Below are 15,517 nucleotides of genomic sequence, written 5' to 3'. Positions count from 1 at the left end.
TGATCCTCTCCACTTGACCATTGGACTGTGGGTGGTAAGCGGAGGAGAAGTCCAGGGTGACGTCTAGCAGCTTACATGAGGCTCTCCAGAAGCGTGAGGTGAACTGAACCCCACGATCCGACACGATGTGGAGGGGCAGGCCATGGAGACGGAAGAAGTGGCGGATAAAGTATTTAGCCAGCTCGGGTGCAGACGGGAGGCCCGGCAGGGGAATGAAGTGAGCCATCTTGGAAAAGCGGTCAGCGACCACCCAAATGACCATACAACCGGCAGAGACAGGGAGATCCGTTATAAAGTCCATAGCTATATGCTGCCAGAGGGCAGCAGGTACTGGAAGAGGAAGGAGGCGACCGGCTGGCAGGTGTCTCGGAACCTTGTTGCGGGCGCAGGACACACAGGCTGAAACAAAGTCTATTACGTCCTTGTGCAGGGTAGGCCACCAGTAGTGCCGGGTAATAAGCTGGAGGGTCTTTTTCTGACCGGCGTGGCCAGCTAGCTTAGACGAGTGACCCCAGTGTAGGACCTTCTCCCGATCAGGTACAGTTACGAACGTCTTACCGGGAGGGAGACTATTTAGATTCACGGGGGCCACCTGCATTACTCTGGCGGGATCAATGATGTGCTTAGGTTCCTCCTCTAGATCAGACACCAGGAAGGATCGGGACAAGGCGTCAGCTTTGATGTTTTTGTCTGCCGGGCGAAAATGAAGAACGAAATCAAAGCGAGCAAAAAACAAGGACCACCGGGCTTGGCGCGGGTTAAGTCTCTGGGCACTCTGGAGGTAAGCCAAGTTCTTGTGGTCCGTGTAAATTATTACCGGGTGAAGAGCCCCCTCGAGCAGGTAACGCCACTCCTCCAGTGCCAGCTTAATGGCCAATAACTCTCGGTCTCCTATAGAATAGTTGCGCTCAGAAGAGGAGAAGAGTTTGGAGAAGAAGCCGCAAGTTACCATTCTTCCGGAAGGCGACTTTTGGGTAAGTACCGCTCCGGCTCCAGAGGAGGAGGCGTCAACTTCCAGGAAGAATTGTTTGTTGCCGTCCGGACGATGCAGCACCGGGGCGGAAGAGAAAGCCTGTTTTAAGGAAAGAAAGGCTTCCTCTGCTTCGGGCGGCCATTCTCTGGGATTAGTACCCTTACGGGTGAGCGCAGAGATTGGGGCAGTCCGGGAAGGGAAGTGCGGTATGAAGAGGCGGTAGTAGTTGGCGAAGCCCAGGAACCGCTGAATAGCCTTCAACCCCTCTGGTCGAGGCCACTTATGGATGGCAGACAGTTTCTCAGGATCCATTCGTAGGCCGGTCTGAGAGATTATGTAGCCCAGAAAAGGAAGAGAGGTCTGCTCAAGGAGGCACTTCTCATATTTTGCGTAGAAGTGGTTCTGCCTGAGCCTGAGCAGGACCTGAGAAATGTCCCTCCGGTGTGTGGGGAGATCCGGAGAGAAGACCAAGATGTCGTCCAGGTACACCACCACACAGGAGTAGAGAAGGTCACGGAAGATGTAATTGACCAACTCTTGAAAGACGGCGGGAGCATTACAGAGACCGAAGGGCATTACGAGGTATTCATAGTGGCCGTCCCGGGTGTTGAATGCCGTCTTCCATTCATCCCCCTGACGGAAACGGACCAGGTTATACGCCCCACGGAGGTCCAGCTTGGTGAAGATTCTAGCCCCCCTCAGACGGTCAAATAATTCCGGAATGAGCGGAAGGGGGTATTTATTCTTCACCGTGATCTGGTTAAGGCCTCTATAGTCTATACAGGGACGGAGTGAGCCGTCCTTCTTTTTAACGAAGAAGAAGCCTGCTCCCGCCGGGGAGGTAGATTTCCGGATAAATCCCCGGGCCAGATTCTCGATATATTCAGACATATTGACCGAGCCAAGGTGGCCTTCATCATGTCCCATCTCACTGGGGAGGCACTGGCTTGGCTATATCCTCTATGGGAGAGAGAAGACCCCCTGGTATCCAACCTGCCAGCCTTTCTCACGGCCTTCCGGAAAGTCTTCGACGAACCAGGACGGAAGACCTCATCCACCTCATCTCTGCTACGACTCCATCAAGGGAGTCTCACCGTGGGCCAATATGCCATACGGTTCCGTACCCTTGCTTCCGAGCTTGCCTGGGATAATGAGGCACTGGTTTCCGTCTTCTGGGAGGGCCTGTCCGGTCGGATTAAAGATGAACTTGCCGGTCGGGACATTCCTACCACTCTCGATGACTTAGTGACACTTGCCACCGGGATTGACATCCGGTTCCAGGAGCGCACCAAAGAAGTCACCCATGAGAGGAGGTTTCCATGCCTTGCTCCTACTTTTCTGAATCCCATCTCTTAATCTGTAACACCCTAGGTGCACTCGCCAGAGCCCATGCAGGTCGACCAAACCAAGATGGTCAAAACCCGTCAAGAGTCTCGCCGTGCCGAGGGGAGCTGTTTCTACTGTGGTAGTAAGGAGCACTGGATCCGTTCCTGCCCGGAGAGGTCGGGAAACGCCTGTGTCTAGGATCGCTCAGAGAGGTCGTCCTAGACCAAAATAAATCCTCTCCTTCTCTGATGCTGTCGGTCTCTATCATCTGCGGGGAGAACCGTTACTTTGAACTTGCTCAACTTGATTCTGGAGCTGCCAGAAATCTCATTTCTCAGTCCCTGGTAGAGAAATACCGCATTCCCACCAAACCTCTGGCTGTACCCTTATCTGTCGCCTCCGTGGATGGGGGTCTCTTACCGCATCCCATCCAACTCCTCACCGAATCCATAACTCTGCAGGTGGGAATGCTGCACTCTGAGAGCATCTTCTTCCATGTTCTGCCTGGAATCTCTCACGCCCTCTTGCTAGGCCTACCTTGGCTCCAGAGACATGCACCCGTGCTTGATTGGCAGACCGGAGAAGTCCTTCGCTGGGGGCAGGACTGCCATAAGACTTGTTTAGTTCCCGTTCGTCCTGCCCGTCCTTCTCCTACCCCAGCCAATCTACCCGGCCTACCGGTTCCCTATTTGTCTTATGCGGACGTCTTTAACAAAAGAGAAGCAGAGACATTACCCCCTCATAGACCATACGATTGCCCAATCGACCTGATACCCGGCGCTACTCCTCCCCGTGGGCGTATTTACCCTTTGTCCGCTGCTGAAACCCGGTCCATGTCTGAATATATCGAGAATCTGGCCCGGGGATTTATCCGGAAATCTACCTCCCCGGCGGGAGCAGGCTTCTTCTTCGTCAAAAAGAAAGACGGCTCACTCCGTCCCTGTATAGACTATAGAGGCCTTAACCAGATCACGGTGAAAAATAAATACCCCCTTCCGCTCATTCCTGAATTATTTGACCGTCTGAGGAGTGATAGAATCTTCACCAAGCTGGATCTCCGTGGGGCGTATAACCTGGTCCGTATCCGTCAGGGGGATGAATGGAAGACGGCATTCAACACCCGGGACGGCCACTATGAATACCTTGTAATGCCCTTCGGTCTCTGTAATGCTCCCGCCGTCTTTCAAGAGTTGGTCAATGACATCTTCCGTGACCTTCTCTACTCCTGTGTGGTGGTGTACCTGGACGACATCTTGGTCTTCTCTCCGGATCTCCCCACACACCGGAGGGACATTTCTCAGGTCCTGCTCAGGCTCAGGCAGAACCACTTCTACGCAAAATATGAGAAGTGCCTCCTTGAGCAGACCTCTCTTCCTTTTCTGGGCTACATAATCTCTCAGACCGGCCTACGAATGGATCCTGAGAAACTGTCTGCCATCCAAAAGTGGCCCCGACCGGAGGGGTTGAAGGCTATTCAGCGGTTCCTGGGCTTCGCTAACTACTACCGCCTCTTCATTCCACACTTCTCTTCCCGGACTGCCCCTATCTCTGTGCTCACCCGTAAGGGCTCTAATCCCAAAGAATGGCCGCTCGAAGCAGAGGAGGCCTTCCTTTCCTTGAAACAAGCTTTCTCCTCCGCCCCTGTGCTGCATCGTCCGGACGGCAACAAACAATTCTTCCTAGAAGTAGACGCTTCCTTCTCCGGAGCCGGAGCGGTGCTCACCCAAAAGTCGTCTTCCGGAAGAATGGTAACCTGCGGCTTCTTCTCCAAACTCTTCTCCTCTTCTGAGCGCAATTATTCTTTAGAAGACCGAGAATTATTAGCCATTAAGCTGGCACCGGAGGAGTGGCGTTACCTGCTCGAGGGGGCTCTTCACCCGGTAATAATTTACACGGACCACAAGAACTTGGCTTACCTCCAGAGTGCTCAGAGACTTAACCCGCGCCAAGCCCGGTGGTCCTTGTTCTTCGCCCGCTTTGATTTCATTCTTCATTTTCGCCCGGCAGACAAAAACATCAAAGCTGATGCTTTGTCCCGATCCTTTTTGGTCTCTGATCTAGAGGAGGAGCCTAAGCACATCATCGACCCCGCCAAAGTAATGCAGGTGGCCCCCGTGAATCGAAATCGTCTTACACCCGGTAAGACGTTCGTAACAGTACCTGATCGTGAGAAGGTCCTACACTGGGGACATTCGTCTAAGCTAGCTGGCCATGCTGGTCAGAAAAATACCCTCCAGCTTATTACCCGGCATTACTGGTGGCCTACCCTGCACAAGGACGTAATAGACTTTGTTTCAGCCTGTGTGTCCTGCGCCCGCAACAAGGCTCCTAGACACCTGCCAGCCTCTTCCTGTACCTGCTGCCCCGTGGCAGCATATAGCCATGGACTTTATAACGGACCTCCCTGTCTCTGCCAGTTGTACGGTCATTTGGGTGGTCGCTGACCGCTTTTCTAAGATGGCTCACTTCATTCCCCTGCCGGGCCTCCCGTCTGCATCTGAGTTGGCTAAAGACTGTATCCATCATATTTTCAGTCTTCATGGTCTTCCTCTCCACATCGTATCCGATCGAGGAGTTCAGTTCACCTCTCACTTCTGGCGAGCCATGTGTAAATTGCTGGGGGTCACATTGGACTTCTCTTCTGCTTATCACCCACAGTCCAATGGTCAAGTAGAGCGGATCAACCAAATTTTAACCAGTTACCTCCGGCACTTTGTTAATGCTCACCATTCCGACTGGGTGGATCTTTTACCGTGGGCCGAATTTTCCTACAATAATCACGAGAGTGAATCTTCCTCCAAATCCCCGTTTTTTATAGTCTACGGTCAGCATCCTCAGATCCCGTTTCCCGTCTCCACCTCGGTGGACAATACGGCTGCGGAATCTCTTGTTAGCGAATTTTCCTCCATTTGGGAGAGTACCCGATCCGCACTTCTTCAGTCATCCGAGCGGATGAAAAAACAGGCTGACAAAAGACGTCTGGATCCGCCACAATTCCGTCCTGGAGATAAAGTCTGGCTCTCGTCCAAATATCTCCGGCTCAAGATTCCTTCCTACAAGTTAGGGCCTCGGTTCATCGGCCCACTGGAAGTTATCAAACAAATCAACCCGGTGGCCTATAAATTGAAACTCCCGGCCAACTTGCGGATCCCTAACTCCTTCCATGTATCTCTACTCAAACCCGTTGTACTTAACTCTTTTTCCAAGTCTACAGGTACGCCTCCTGCTCCGGTTTCCGCTGAAAACGAGTTTGAGGTAGAGAACATTCTGGCCACCAAAAGGGTAAGAGGAAAGACCTTTTTTCTAGTGGATTGGAAGGGGTTTGGTCCTGAAGAGAGAACGTGGGAGCCCCGGAAGAACATCCATGCCCCTCTCATCCTTGATAAATTTCTGTCTGGCCTAAAAAAGGGGGGCCTAAAGGGGGGGGGTACTGTAGCGTCGGCGTCCCTGCCTCCTGCTAGGCAGGAACGCCGTTCCCCTCTCCTCTGCTCCGTGCCCGGCGTCTTCCTCCCGCTCTGCTGGCAGCGCGCGCTGCTTCCCGGTCACTGTGCTTAGGGCGCGCGCTCCCTCTCTCTTAAAGGGGCCGCGCTCGCCGTCCTAAGGAGTCCCCGGCCAATGGCTGGAGGATCTCACTATATATAAGGCACCTCCTCCAAAATGGAGGTGCCCGAGCAATGTTGTTGCAAAGCCTTTCAGCTCTGCTTCAGCCCTCAGGTCCCGTTGCCAGCTTGTTTTCCAGTGCTGTGTACCTGCTTGCAATCCTGCGGTCCGACAGTCTGCCTACCAGCACCTGCCAGTCTGTCTATGGATCAGTCCGCCCGCGGACCAGTAAGCACCTGCCAGATACCTGCCTGATACCTGCCAGATACCTGCCTGCCTGCCAGCCTGTCCAGAGACTCTTACCTGCTCACCTGGGAGCGCTCACCTGCTACCCGCCTGCTAGCCTACCTGGAGGCTTAGCCGTCACTTGCTGTGACCACCTGCCTGTCCAGAGACTCTTACCCTGCTGTCACTTGCTGTGACCACCTGCCTGTCCAGAGACTCTTATCCTGCTGTCACTTGCCGTGACCACCCGCCTGTCTAGAGACTCTTATCCTGCTGTCACTTGCCGTGACCACCCGCCTGTCAAGAGACTGTCCCCGTCACTCGCCGTGACCTCCTGCCCTTCTACCCAGAGACTGTCCCTGTAACTTAACGTGACTGCCTGCCCGCTTTCCCTGGGAGCCACCCGCTTCCTTACAAGGACTGCCCCTTTGTATAGTAGCTCAGAGGTTCCACCTCCCAGACCCGTTACATAATGAATATCTCCTGCAGTATTGCTAATGCCGATTCCAGTGTCGGTAAATGAGATGAGAATTAGCTTTACTGAAAATGAGTCTATGAGAAAGGTATTCAGCTGCAGATTCCGAGGAAGAAACCAGGGCTCAGTTGGGGTCCATTTTGATGGAGTCTGTATAAAATGGACCAACTCCAACTCCTAAAATATATAATAAATTGGGTACAGTAGTTCAAATGTCTGTCCTATTCCTGATATAAGGGTCTACTCTTTTAGCTGAGATTAATCTGTGCTACAGTAAATTTATCACTTAAACATGCGCTATGTATGAGGGAGCCAGTGTCATGGAAATTGAGGAGTCGGAGGTTTGGCTTACCGACTCCACAGCCCTGGAAGAAACTGCTTGTTGTCTGTGGCCTAAAATATATAGGTTTTATTAGTAGGTGTAAAGAAGAAAACTAGATACTGTAAAACATAAATCTCCTCAAATCTTTCCCTTATTGTCTCCACTAATTGTATTATTACACAGGATTTTTATGTTGCATCTGCTCATCTTCTCTATAAGAGAGTTTTCCTGATTTACCCATCAAAGATGAATATGGACACAGACAAGATGGCTGAGAAAATATTACACCTCACCCTAGAGATTCTCTTCCGGCTTACTGGAGAGGTGAGAGATTCTGATGACGTCACATTACATCATTCTTATATATGGGAATAACAGATGGACAGAACTGGAGAGGTGAGGACTCTGGAAATGTCTGTAGTGAGATTTATTAATGTGTCTCTCCATAACCAGGATTACACAGTAGTGAAGAAGACCTCTAGAGAGCGCTGTCAGGCCCCTGTGTCTGAGGGATGGGGAAGAACCCTGAGCCCAATCACGGAGCTTCCACCTCATCACCTGATACATGAGGACATCAATGACCAGAAGATCCTAGATCTCACCTACAAGATGATTGAGCTGCTGACTGGAGAGGTGCCACTGCTGGGAATGCTGGGACATTTTATAGTAAAGCTATGAAGGGATCGGGGGATGACTCTATCATTGTATGTGTCAGGTTCCTATAAGGTGTCAGGACATCACCGTCTATTTCTCCATGGAGGAGTGGGAGTATTTAGAAGGACACAAAGATCTGTACAAGGACGTCATGATGGAGGTTCCCCAGCCCCTCACATCACCAGGTAATAGACAGGACTAAATACACACGGCCTATAATTATCTGTATGTAAAGAATGAATTCAGTTCCTGTATGTGTTTCCTCCAGATCTATCCAGTAAGAGGACAAAACCAGAGAGACGTACCTGTCTTCTTCCACAGGACTGTAAACAAGAAGACCCCAATGTTCCTCAGGATCATCAGGTAGATGGCGAAAAAGTGTCATGAGATCTCCTCTATTATGTGTAGACGGCTGTGAAGGTCTTGTGTTTGGTCTTATTTTATCCACCAGTATTATATGTTTTATACTTGTGTAGTGAGAACGGTGGAGATGGCATGATTAGAGCTGATCATAGATGTGACTTGTACAATATTTGTTTCAGGGTGAAGATCTGACCCATAATAATACTACAGAGACATATGTGAGGGGTGATGAGCGGTGTAAAGAGGAGATTCCTACAGATAACCATCCAGGTGAGTAGTAACCACTAAATGCAGAGAAGTCACAGATTCTTCTCTGTCACCGGCTGTGGCTGGTTTACCGGTCATGTAGTCCGGCCGTATCACAATCATGTGATCATTTTGCTTCTAGACCAAAACATTCTCCTCCACCAAAAACTGTTCAAATGACTTTGGGCGTTTAAACCCCTTTTCTATAGAACTTACAACCTGGAAGATCCACCTACCAACTGAAATTAGAAGATTATTTATGAAAGCCAAATACTAGAGATTTATATAAAAATTACTATTTTATTAATATTATATTAAAAAATTGAGACATTGATACACACATGGGATTGCTGTATTGGGAAATTAATTTGGACTTTCCATCCCCATAAACTAACTTAGGACGATGGGCCATTTCCCTGAAGAATCTATGAATAGAGGAAACACGTTGGGAGGCGCATAGGGATCATCATGTGGTGCCAACATAGGGTCAGCTGTGGACTGTCCTTGTAAGGGCAGAAGTTCTGAGGTATAGGGTCAGGCAATTGATGTATTTTTCCCTGTCTGAATCCAGATCTCTGAAAAGCCTGAGATGATGGGCCAGCATTTACTTCTCAGGTGAGATCTTTCCATACATTGATCTAGAACTAGATGGTTTAAGATCTTGCCTATTTACAGTACAGACCGAAAGTTTGGACACACCTTCTCATTTAAAGCTTTTTCTGTGTTTTCATGACTATGAAAATTGTACATTCACACTGAAGGCATCGAAACTATGAATTAACACATGTGGAATTATATACTTAACAAAAAGTGTGAAACAACTGAAAATATGTCTTATATTCTAGGTTCTTCAAAGTAGCCACCTTTTGCTTTGATGACTGCTTTGCACACTCTTGGCATTCTCTTGATGAGCTTCAAGAGGTAGTCACCGGAATTGGCTTTCACTTCACAGGTGTGCCCTGTCAGGTTTAATAAGTGGGATTTCTTGCCTTATAAATGGGGTTGGGACCATCAGTTGTGTTGTGCAGAAGTCAGGTGGATACACAGCTGATAGTCCTGCTGAATAGACTGTTAGAATTTGTATTATGGCAAGAAAAAAGCAGCTAAGTAAAGAAAAACGAGTGGCCATCATTACATTTAAAAATGAAGGTCAGTCAGTCCGAAAAATTGGGCAAACTTTGAAAGTGTCCCCAAGTGCAGTTGCAAAAACCATCAAGCACTAAAAAGAAACTGGCTCACATGAGGACCGCCCCAGGAAAGGAAGACCAAGAGTCACCTCTGCTTATGAGGATAAGTTTATCCGAGTCACCAGCCTCAGAAATCGCAGCTTAACAGCAGCTCTGATTAGAGACCAGGTCAATGCCACACAGAGTTCTAGCAGCAGACACATCTCTACAATAACTGTTAAGAGGAGACTTTGTGTAGCAAGCCTTCATGGTAAAATAGCTGCTAGGAAACCACTGCTAAGGACAGGGAGCAAGCAGAAGAGACTTGTTTGGGCTAAAGAACACAAGGAATGGACATTAGACCAGTGGAAATCTGTGCTTTGGTCTGATGAGTCCAAATTTGAGATCTTTGGGTTCCAACCACCGTGTCTTTGTGCGACGCAGAAAAGGTGAACGGATGGACTCTACATGCCTGGTTCCCACCGTGAAGCATGAAGGAGGAGGTGTGATGGTGCTTTGCTGGTGACACTGTTGGGGATTTATTCAAAATTGAAGGCATACTGAACCCGCATGGCTACCACCGCATCTTGCAGCGGCATGCTATTCCATCCGGTTTGCGTTTAGTTGGACCATCATTTATTTTTCAACAGGACAGTGACCCCAAACACACCTCCAGGCTGTGTAAGGGCTATTTGACCAAGAAGGAGAGTGATGGGGTGCTACGCCAGATGACCTGGCCTACACAGTCACCAGACCTGAACCCAATCGAGATGGTTTTGGGTGAGCTGGACCGCAGAGTGAAGGCAAAAGGGCCAACAAGTGCTAAGCATCTCTGGGAACTCCTTCAAGATTGTTGGAAGACCATTTCCGGTGACTACCTCTTGAAGCTCATCAAGAGAATGCCAAGAGTGAGCAAAGCAGTCATCAAAGCAAATGGTGGCTACTTTGAAGAACCTAGAATATAAGACATATTTTCAGTTGTTTCACACTTTTTTGTTAAGTAGATAATTCCACATGTGTTAATTCATAGTTTTGATGCCTTCAGTGTGAATGTACAATTTTCATAGTCATGAAAATACATAAAAATCTTTAAATGAGAAGGTGTGTCCAAACTTTTGGTCTGTACTGTATATGTATTTGACTTCTATGTATGATATCCTAGTTTGTCCATTGCTTGAGGATTCATTAATGATGCATGAATTGGAGGAGTGAAAAGCTACTGATATTGTGAGATATTATTCCTTTGGACTGAATGGGAATAAGTCATATTGAACTGAAGGACCAGCCAAAGGGATGGCTATTTAATAGAGTGACTATTAAGTATGCAAGCTATTATTTTCTGATTATAGGAGGTCCTAGAGAGTATTGTTTTGTTGTCTACTTTATACTATGGATCTAAGGATAAATTTGGAAATTGTTTGATTATATATCTATCCAATACTGTCCTAAACTAAATTTTTCTAGTTTGTGGCGTCTGTCTTTTTGAATAACATTTTTTTAATAAAATAGTAATTTTGTGTGCCATGATATATCTTTAAGCTGTGCGTGGCTGATGGCTGTAATATACATTTATTCATGCCTGCAGGAGATATGACATGACTCAAGCCCTGCTTTTATGGATTCACTCCACGTCATAAGTTATATATCGATCGTAAAGAATTCAGATACAATCTATCCTGAAATGGGGAGCACTAATACTTTCTCTACTCTTCTGGTCAAGACTCATAGTAGCTCCAATGGTCCACCATAAATAAGTGCATCTCTGGTTTAGTGTTGGAGATCTACCCCCAAACATACGTTCTTGTTGGGGATGTAACATGTTTTTTTATTCTGTCTTTTTTTTTACAGGTTCATTCTGTATGATAGTTTGATTGTGGTGGGATCGGCCTGCCTCACTTATGTGAGTCCGTAACTCCCTGGTAGTCTTCAAAAAAAGGTCTCCATTGTCTCTTCCAAATGCCCTAGATCTAAATTTAAGACACCTCCGCTGTGCACTATTATAAAAAGTTATCATTAAATGTATATTTCTTCTTGAAATAAATTTGACAGATAATATTGGCCCTTACTATAGTTTAAATTGCCAGGAACTACCAAGAAACATACTCTAATTATCCCAGAGAGGTTTCACCGCTAGTTACTTTTTTTTGATCTTTTCATTAGATGTGTTATTATAGTCTGTACTTACACAAAGACCCCTAGGCTTGGGCTACGGTGTTGCCTGCTGTTCTGTGATGTGAGATGACAAGAAGAATGGTCAGGTGGCCGGATCAGAACCAGGAGGGCAGAGAAAATACTAAATCAGAAGACACAATAGTAGTCACGTAGTAAACGGGTAGGGATCACAAGAAGAAACTAAGAAGAAAATACACAATCCAGGAGCTGAGCAGAGACGACTGAACCAGAGGAGAAGAAGGCTGTATCTGGCAGCTTCCGGCATTATGCATGAGCTTTAGTAGGGTGTGGTGCTTTCCATTTGAGTTAAGTAGGGAGCAGATTTGACTTTGGAAGAGCGGATTTTGCTGGATTGGTTTATGGAAGCCATGTTGCTTTTCAAGAGCCTTTGAGCCACAAATGATGTGGAAATTTCTGTTTTTCCATTGACAGATGATGGACCTGAGTGGGGGCTTGTTTCTTTATGAGACGAGTAGAAGTTTTTATTGGTATCATTTTCGCATAGTTCATATTTGGGAGGCAGAATGAACAAACAGTTGAACACCAAGCTTTCCTGGTTCAAGCTATGAGGTTTTCTATTAGACTGTGAAATGTCATTCACTGTCATTCTGTCAATAACTTGCCATTTCTACAGACAGTTTCAGTAGAAATGTTCAAAAAATTAATTTTAAGAATATTTTATTCAAATATAATATTTTTTTTTTTACTTAGCAGATGACTGTACCAGGAGATCAGAGGGACGGCCGACATCTTCAATTTTCAAATCAGTTGAACTTGAGATCCCACAGGATACAATTGAAGGGAATGCCATTACTCCAGATATACCATCATCCCTTTACAGCAAAAATGTGTCATCTGATCCTTTGAAACAGGTCCTATCTTCTGATTCATTACCGACTACTAAGAAAAATCAAAGTCACAAAATAAGCATTAAAAAACTAATTGCTCCGAAAGCTAAGAAGCCATTTTCACGGTCAGAATATGGAAATAGTTTTCCCCTCAAAAAGTTTTTTCTTAAACATCAAAAAATTCACACAGCAAAGAATAATTTTTCTTGTTCCAAGTGTATGAAATGTTTTAACAAGAAATCAAGTCTTCTTAGTCACCAGAGAACTCACACAGGGGAGAAACCTTTTTTATGTTCAGAATGTGGGAAATATTTTAACGTGAAATCAAATCTTCTTAGTCACCAGAGAACTCACACAGGGGAGAAGCCTTTTTCATGTTCAGAATGTGGGAAATGTTTTACAGTGAAATCAACTCTTGTTACACATCTTCGAACTCACACAGGGGAGAAGCCTTTTTCATGTTCAGAATGTGGGAAATGTTTTAACAAGAAATCACCTCTTGTTACACATCAGAGAACGCACACAGGGGAGAAGCCTTTTTCCTGCTCAGAATGTGGGAAATGTTTTAACCAGAAATCAGCTCTTGTTACACATCAGAGAACGCACACAGGGGAGAAGCCTTTTTCATGTTTAGAATGTGGGAAATGTTTTAACCAGAAAACAGATCTTGTTGCACATCAGAGAACTCACACAGGGGAGAAGCCTTTTTCCTGTTCAGAATGTGGGAAATGTTTTAACCAAAAATCAGCTCTTGTTACACATCAGAGAACTCACACAGGAAAGATGCCTTTTACATGTTCAGAATGTGGGAAATGTTTTACACAGAAATCAAGTCTTAACAAACATCAGAGCATTCACACAGGGGAGAAGCCTTTTTCATGTTCAGAATGTGGGAAATGTTTTAACCAGAAATTAGTTCTTGTTACACATCAGAGAACTCACACAGGGGAAAAGCCTTTTTCATGTTCAGAATGTGGGAAATGTTTTACAGGGAAATCAAATGTTGTTAAGCACCAGAGAACTCACACTGGGGAAAAGCTTTTTTCATGTTCAGAATGTGGGAAATGTTTTACACAGAAATCAAGTCTTAACAAACATCAGAGCATTCACACAGGGGAGAAGCCTTTTTCATGTTCAGATTGTGGGAAATGTTTTAACCAGAAAGCTCATCTTGATAGACATCAGAGAAGTCACAGAGGGGAGAAGCCTTTTTTATATCCTTAATGTGGAAAAAATTTACTTGAAAAGACACATTTTTAGCAAGAAAAAATCGTGCTAATAAGCGAGTGCGTCTTATAGACTGGAGGTAGCTTCCTGTGACCGAGAACAATGAGACAGTGTCCTTCCTGATCAGTGAGAGAACTGCTTTCTCCTCCAGACCCACACTTATCTAACTGATTGGTGCAGAGCAGGAGAGGAAGGTACCGGGACTTGGCCAGAGGCTGCACATTTTGACTGAGCAGCTGAAGAACCTTCCACCCGACTAGCTCAAGGACCTGTCAGGTCATGTAACACTGTTTTACATATTTTTTAAAAGTTGTCAGGTTCCGTTATGAACTGAGCCATTTCTTAATGAGTTTGGCCTCCTAAATGCAAATTGGACAATGAGTTTTCCTTTTACTGCTGCATATAATTGATAAAAGTTTCAGTACTTTGAAACATTATTATTTTTGTAAATATACAGATGCAGAATATTTTGTTATGCCATTTTTTTGATATTTATTTAGAGAAAACTTAGCAACAGTTCAAATAACTAAAACCTGTCTAAACACTATTGCGAATTATAAACAGTTACAGAAATTGCACTACAAAACCTGGTCCTCATTCAGTGACAACTCTTTTTTGCTTGCTTCTTGCACTCATGCATTGGATCATCTCTTAAAATTATGCAACAGTAATCTGCAAGCATTGAAAGATTCCATTTTCCTTTATATCTTTTCTCCATAGCTGCAATATGTTGGTTATATCTCTCATCTCTCACCATCCTCATCTCTCACAACTCCACAGTTTGGTGGAAGAAAAGTCTAGAATGTAATAAATTAATCATTAAGAACATGTTACAGCCAAGATCCTTATATGTTTTGAGGAGAAATAACACCAACTCTTCATAGTTACTGCTCTTGAGTTTCCCAAAAACTTAATTACCACAAATGCAAATGTAAACCATGCAGCCTTTTCCTTGCCCTGCAACAAATGAAGAGACTCCTCATCTTGAAGAAGCTAACAAATCTGAGGTCCAATATAGACTCCTTTTATATTTGCTTCACTTAACCTTGGAAAGTTATCAATCAGATGTATGAATGGTTTTACATTTTTATCTATTGCCTTTACAAAGTTCTTCATTAGGCCCAACTTGATAAGGTTTTGTTACCACCATTGCCCAGGTGGGTCCTCAACTTCTGGATGCAGGACAGTTTACTCCCTTACTGAAGTGAATGTCGGAGAGGCCAGTCCCTTTTTTTGTAGCAATATTCTTTTGAATGACTATCCCACTCACACAGAAAGCAGCAGTACTTTTGAGTATCCACCCAGGAGACCAAGTAAGAGGGCAACAACCGTGACGACATGCGAACAAGCAGATGTAGGAGCTCCTGCCGAGCATCTAGCTATTTATCCAATATAGGACCTGACGACTATCCTGAAAATCATCATACATCTACCAGTTAACTGTCTGAGTGTGGAAGTACTTTGCTCCAGGGGAAAAAATGACCAGGAAAATCCACAGAAAGACTGCAGGAGAAGCAGGCTTTCAGCTCCAAGATGACACCATGGTCATCACGCTGGAGACAGATTGAGCAGGGGAGACAAGGAGGAGGGAAGTGGTGACCAGGTTGGTGCAATTTGCCTGCACAGAAACACAGGTCTCAGCAGGTGACAATGGCCTTCTTATAGCAGCTACCCCGCACCTGTGCAGGAGCTCAAAGTGGAAGAGTTGGCTGAGCAGGAGATGGGAGAGGCAGCCGCGTTGAAGGGGACGAAAAGACCACAAAATTGCATGTGGCACAATACTCACTGCCCCACGGCCTAATCTGCAACAATGGGACATATACAGTTAGATCCATATATATTTGGACAGAGACAACATTTTTCTAATTTTGGTTCTAGACATTACCACAATGAATTTTAAACAAAACAATTCAGATGCAG

The 15,517-nt window shown here is 45.8% G+C and overlaps 1 protein-coding gene across 1 annotated transcript in view; it reads left to right on the top strand.

Moving 5' to 3' along the window:
- Positions 1 to 15,438, top strand: part of LOC141201477 (uncharacterized) — a 47,884-nt gene extending 32,446 nt beyond the window's left edge. The window contains exons 2-7 of the mRNA XM_073663482.1: positions 7,105 to 7,245; positions 7,375 to 7,554; positions 7,637 to 7,760; positions 7,844 to 7,938; positions 8,118 to 8,208; positions 12,237 to 15,438. Of these exons, the coding sequence (XP_073519583.1) occupies positions 7,168 to 7,245; positions 7,375 to 7,554; positions 7,637 to 7,760; positions 7,844 to 7,938; positions 8,118 to 8,208; positions 12,237 to 13,594 (1,926 nt within the window). The 5' untranslated portion in view covers positions 7,105 to 7,167 and the 3' untranslated portion in view covers positions 13,595 to 15,438. The remainder of the gene's footprint in view (positions 1 to 7,104; positions 7,246 to 7,374; positions 7,555 to 7,636; positions 7,761 to 7,843; positions 7,939 to 8,117; positions 8,209 to 12,236) is intronic.
- Positions 15,439 to 15,517: the final 79 nt, after the last annotated feature.

This window comes from Phyllobates terribilis, unplaced genomic scaffold, assembly GCF_046119375.1.
Source record: "Phyllobates terribilis strain yellow unplaced genomic scaffold, ASM4611937v1 Scaffold_116__1_contigs__length_5312468, whole genome shotgun sequence".
NCBI classification, from domain to species: Eukaryota; Metazoa; Chordata; class Amphibia; order Anura; family Dendrobatidae; genus Phyllobates; species Phyllobates terribilis.
Note: the sequence above shows the minus strand (reverse complement) of the source record. Positions and strands in the feature narration are given on the sequence as shown.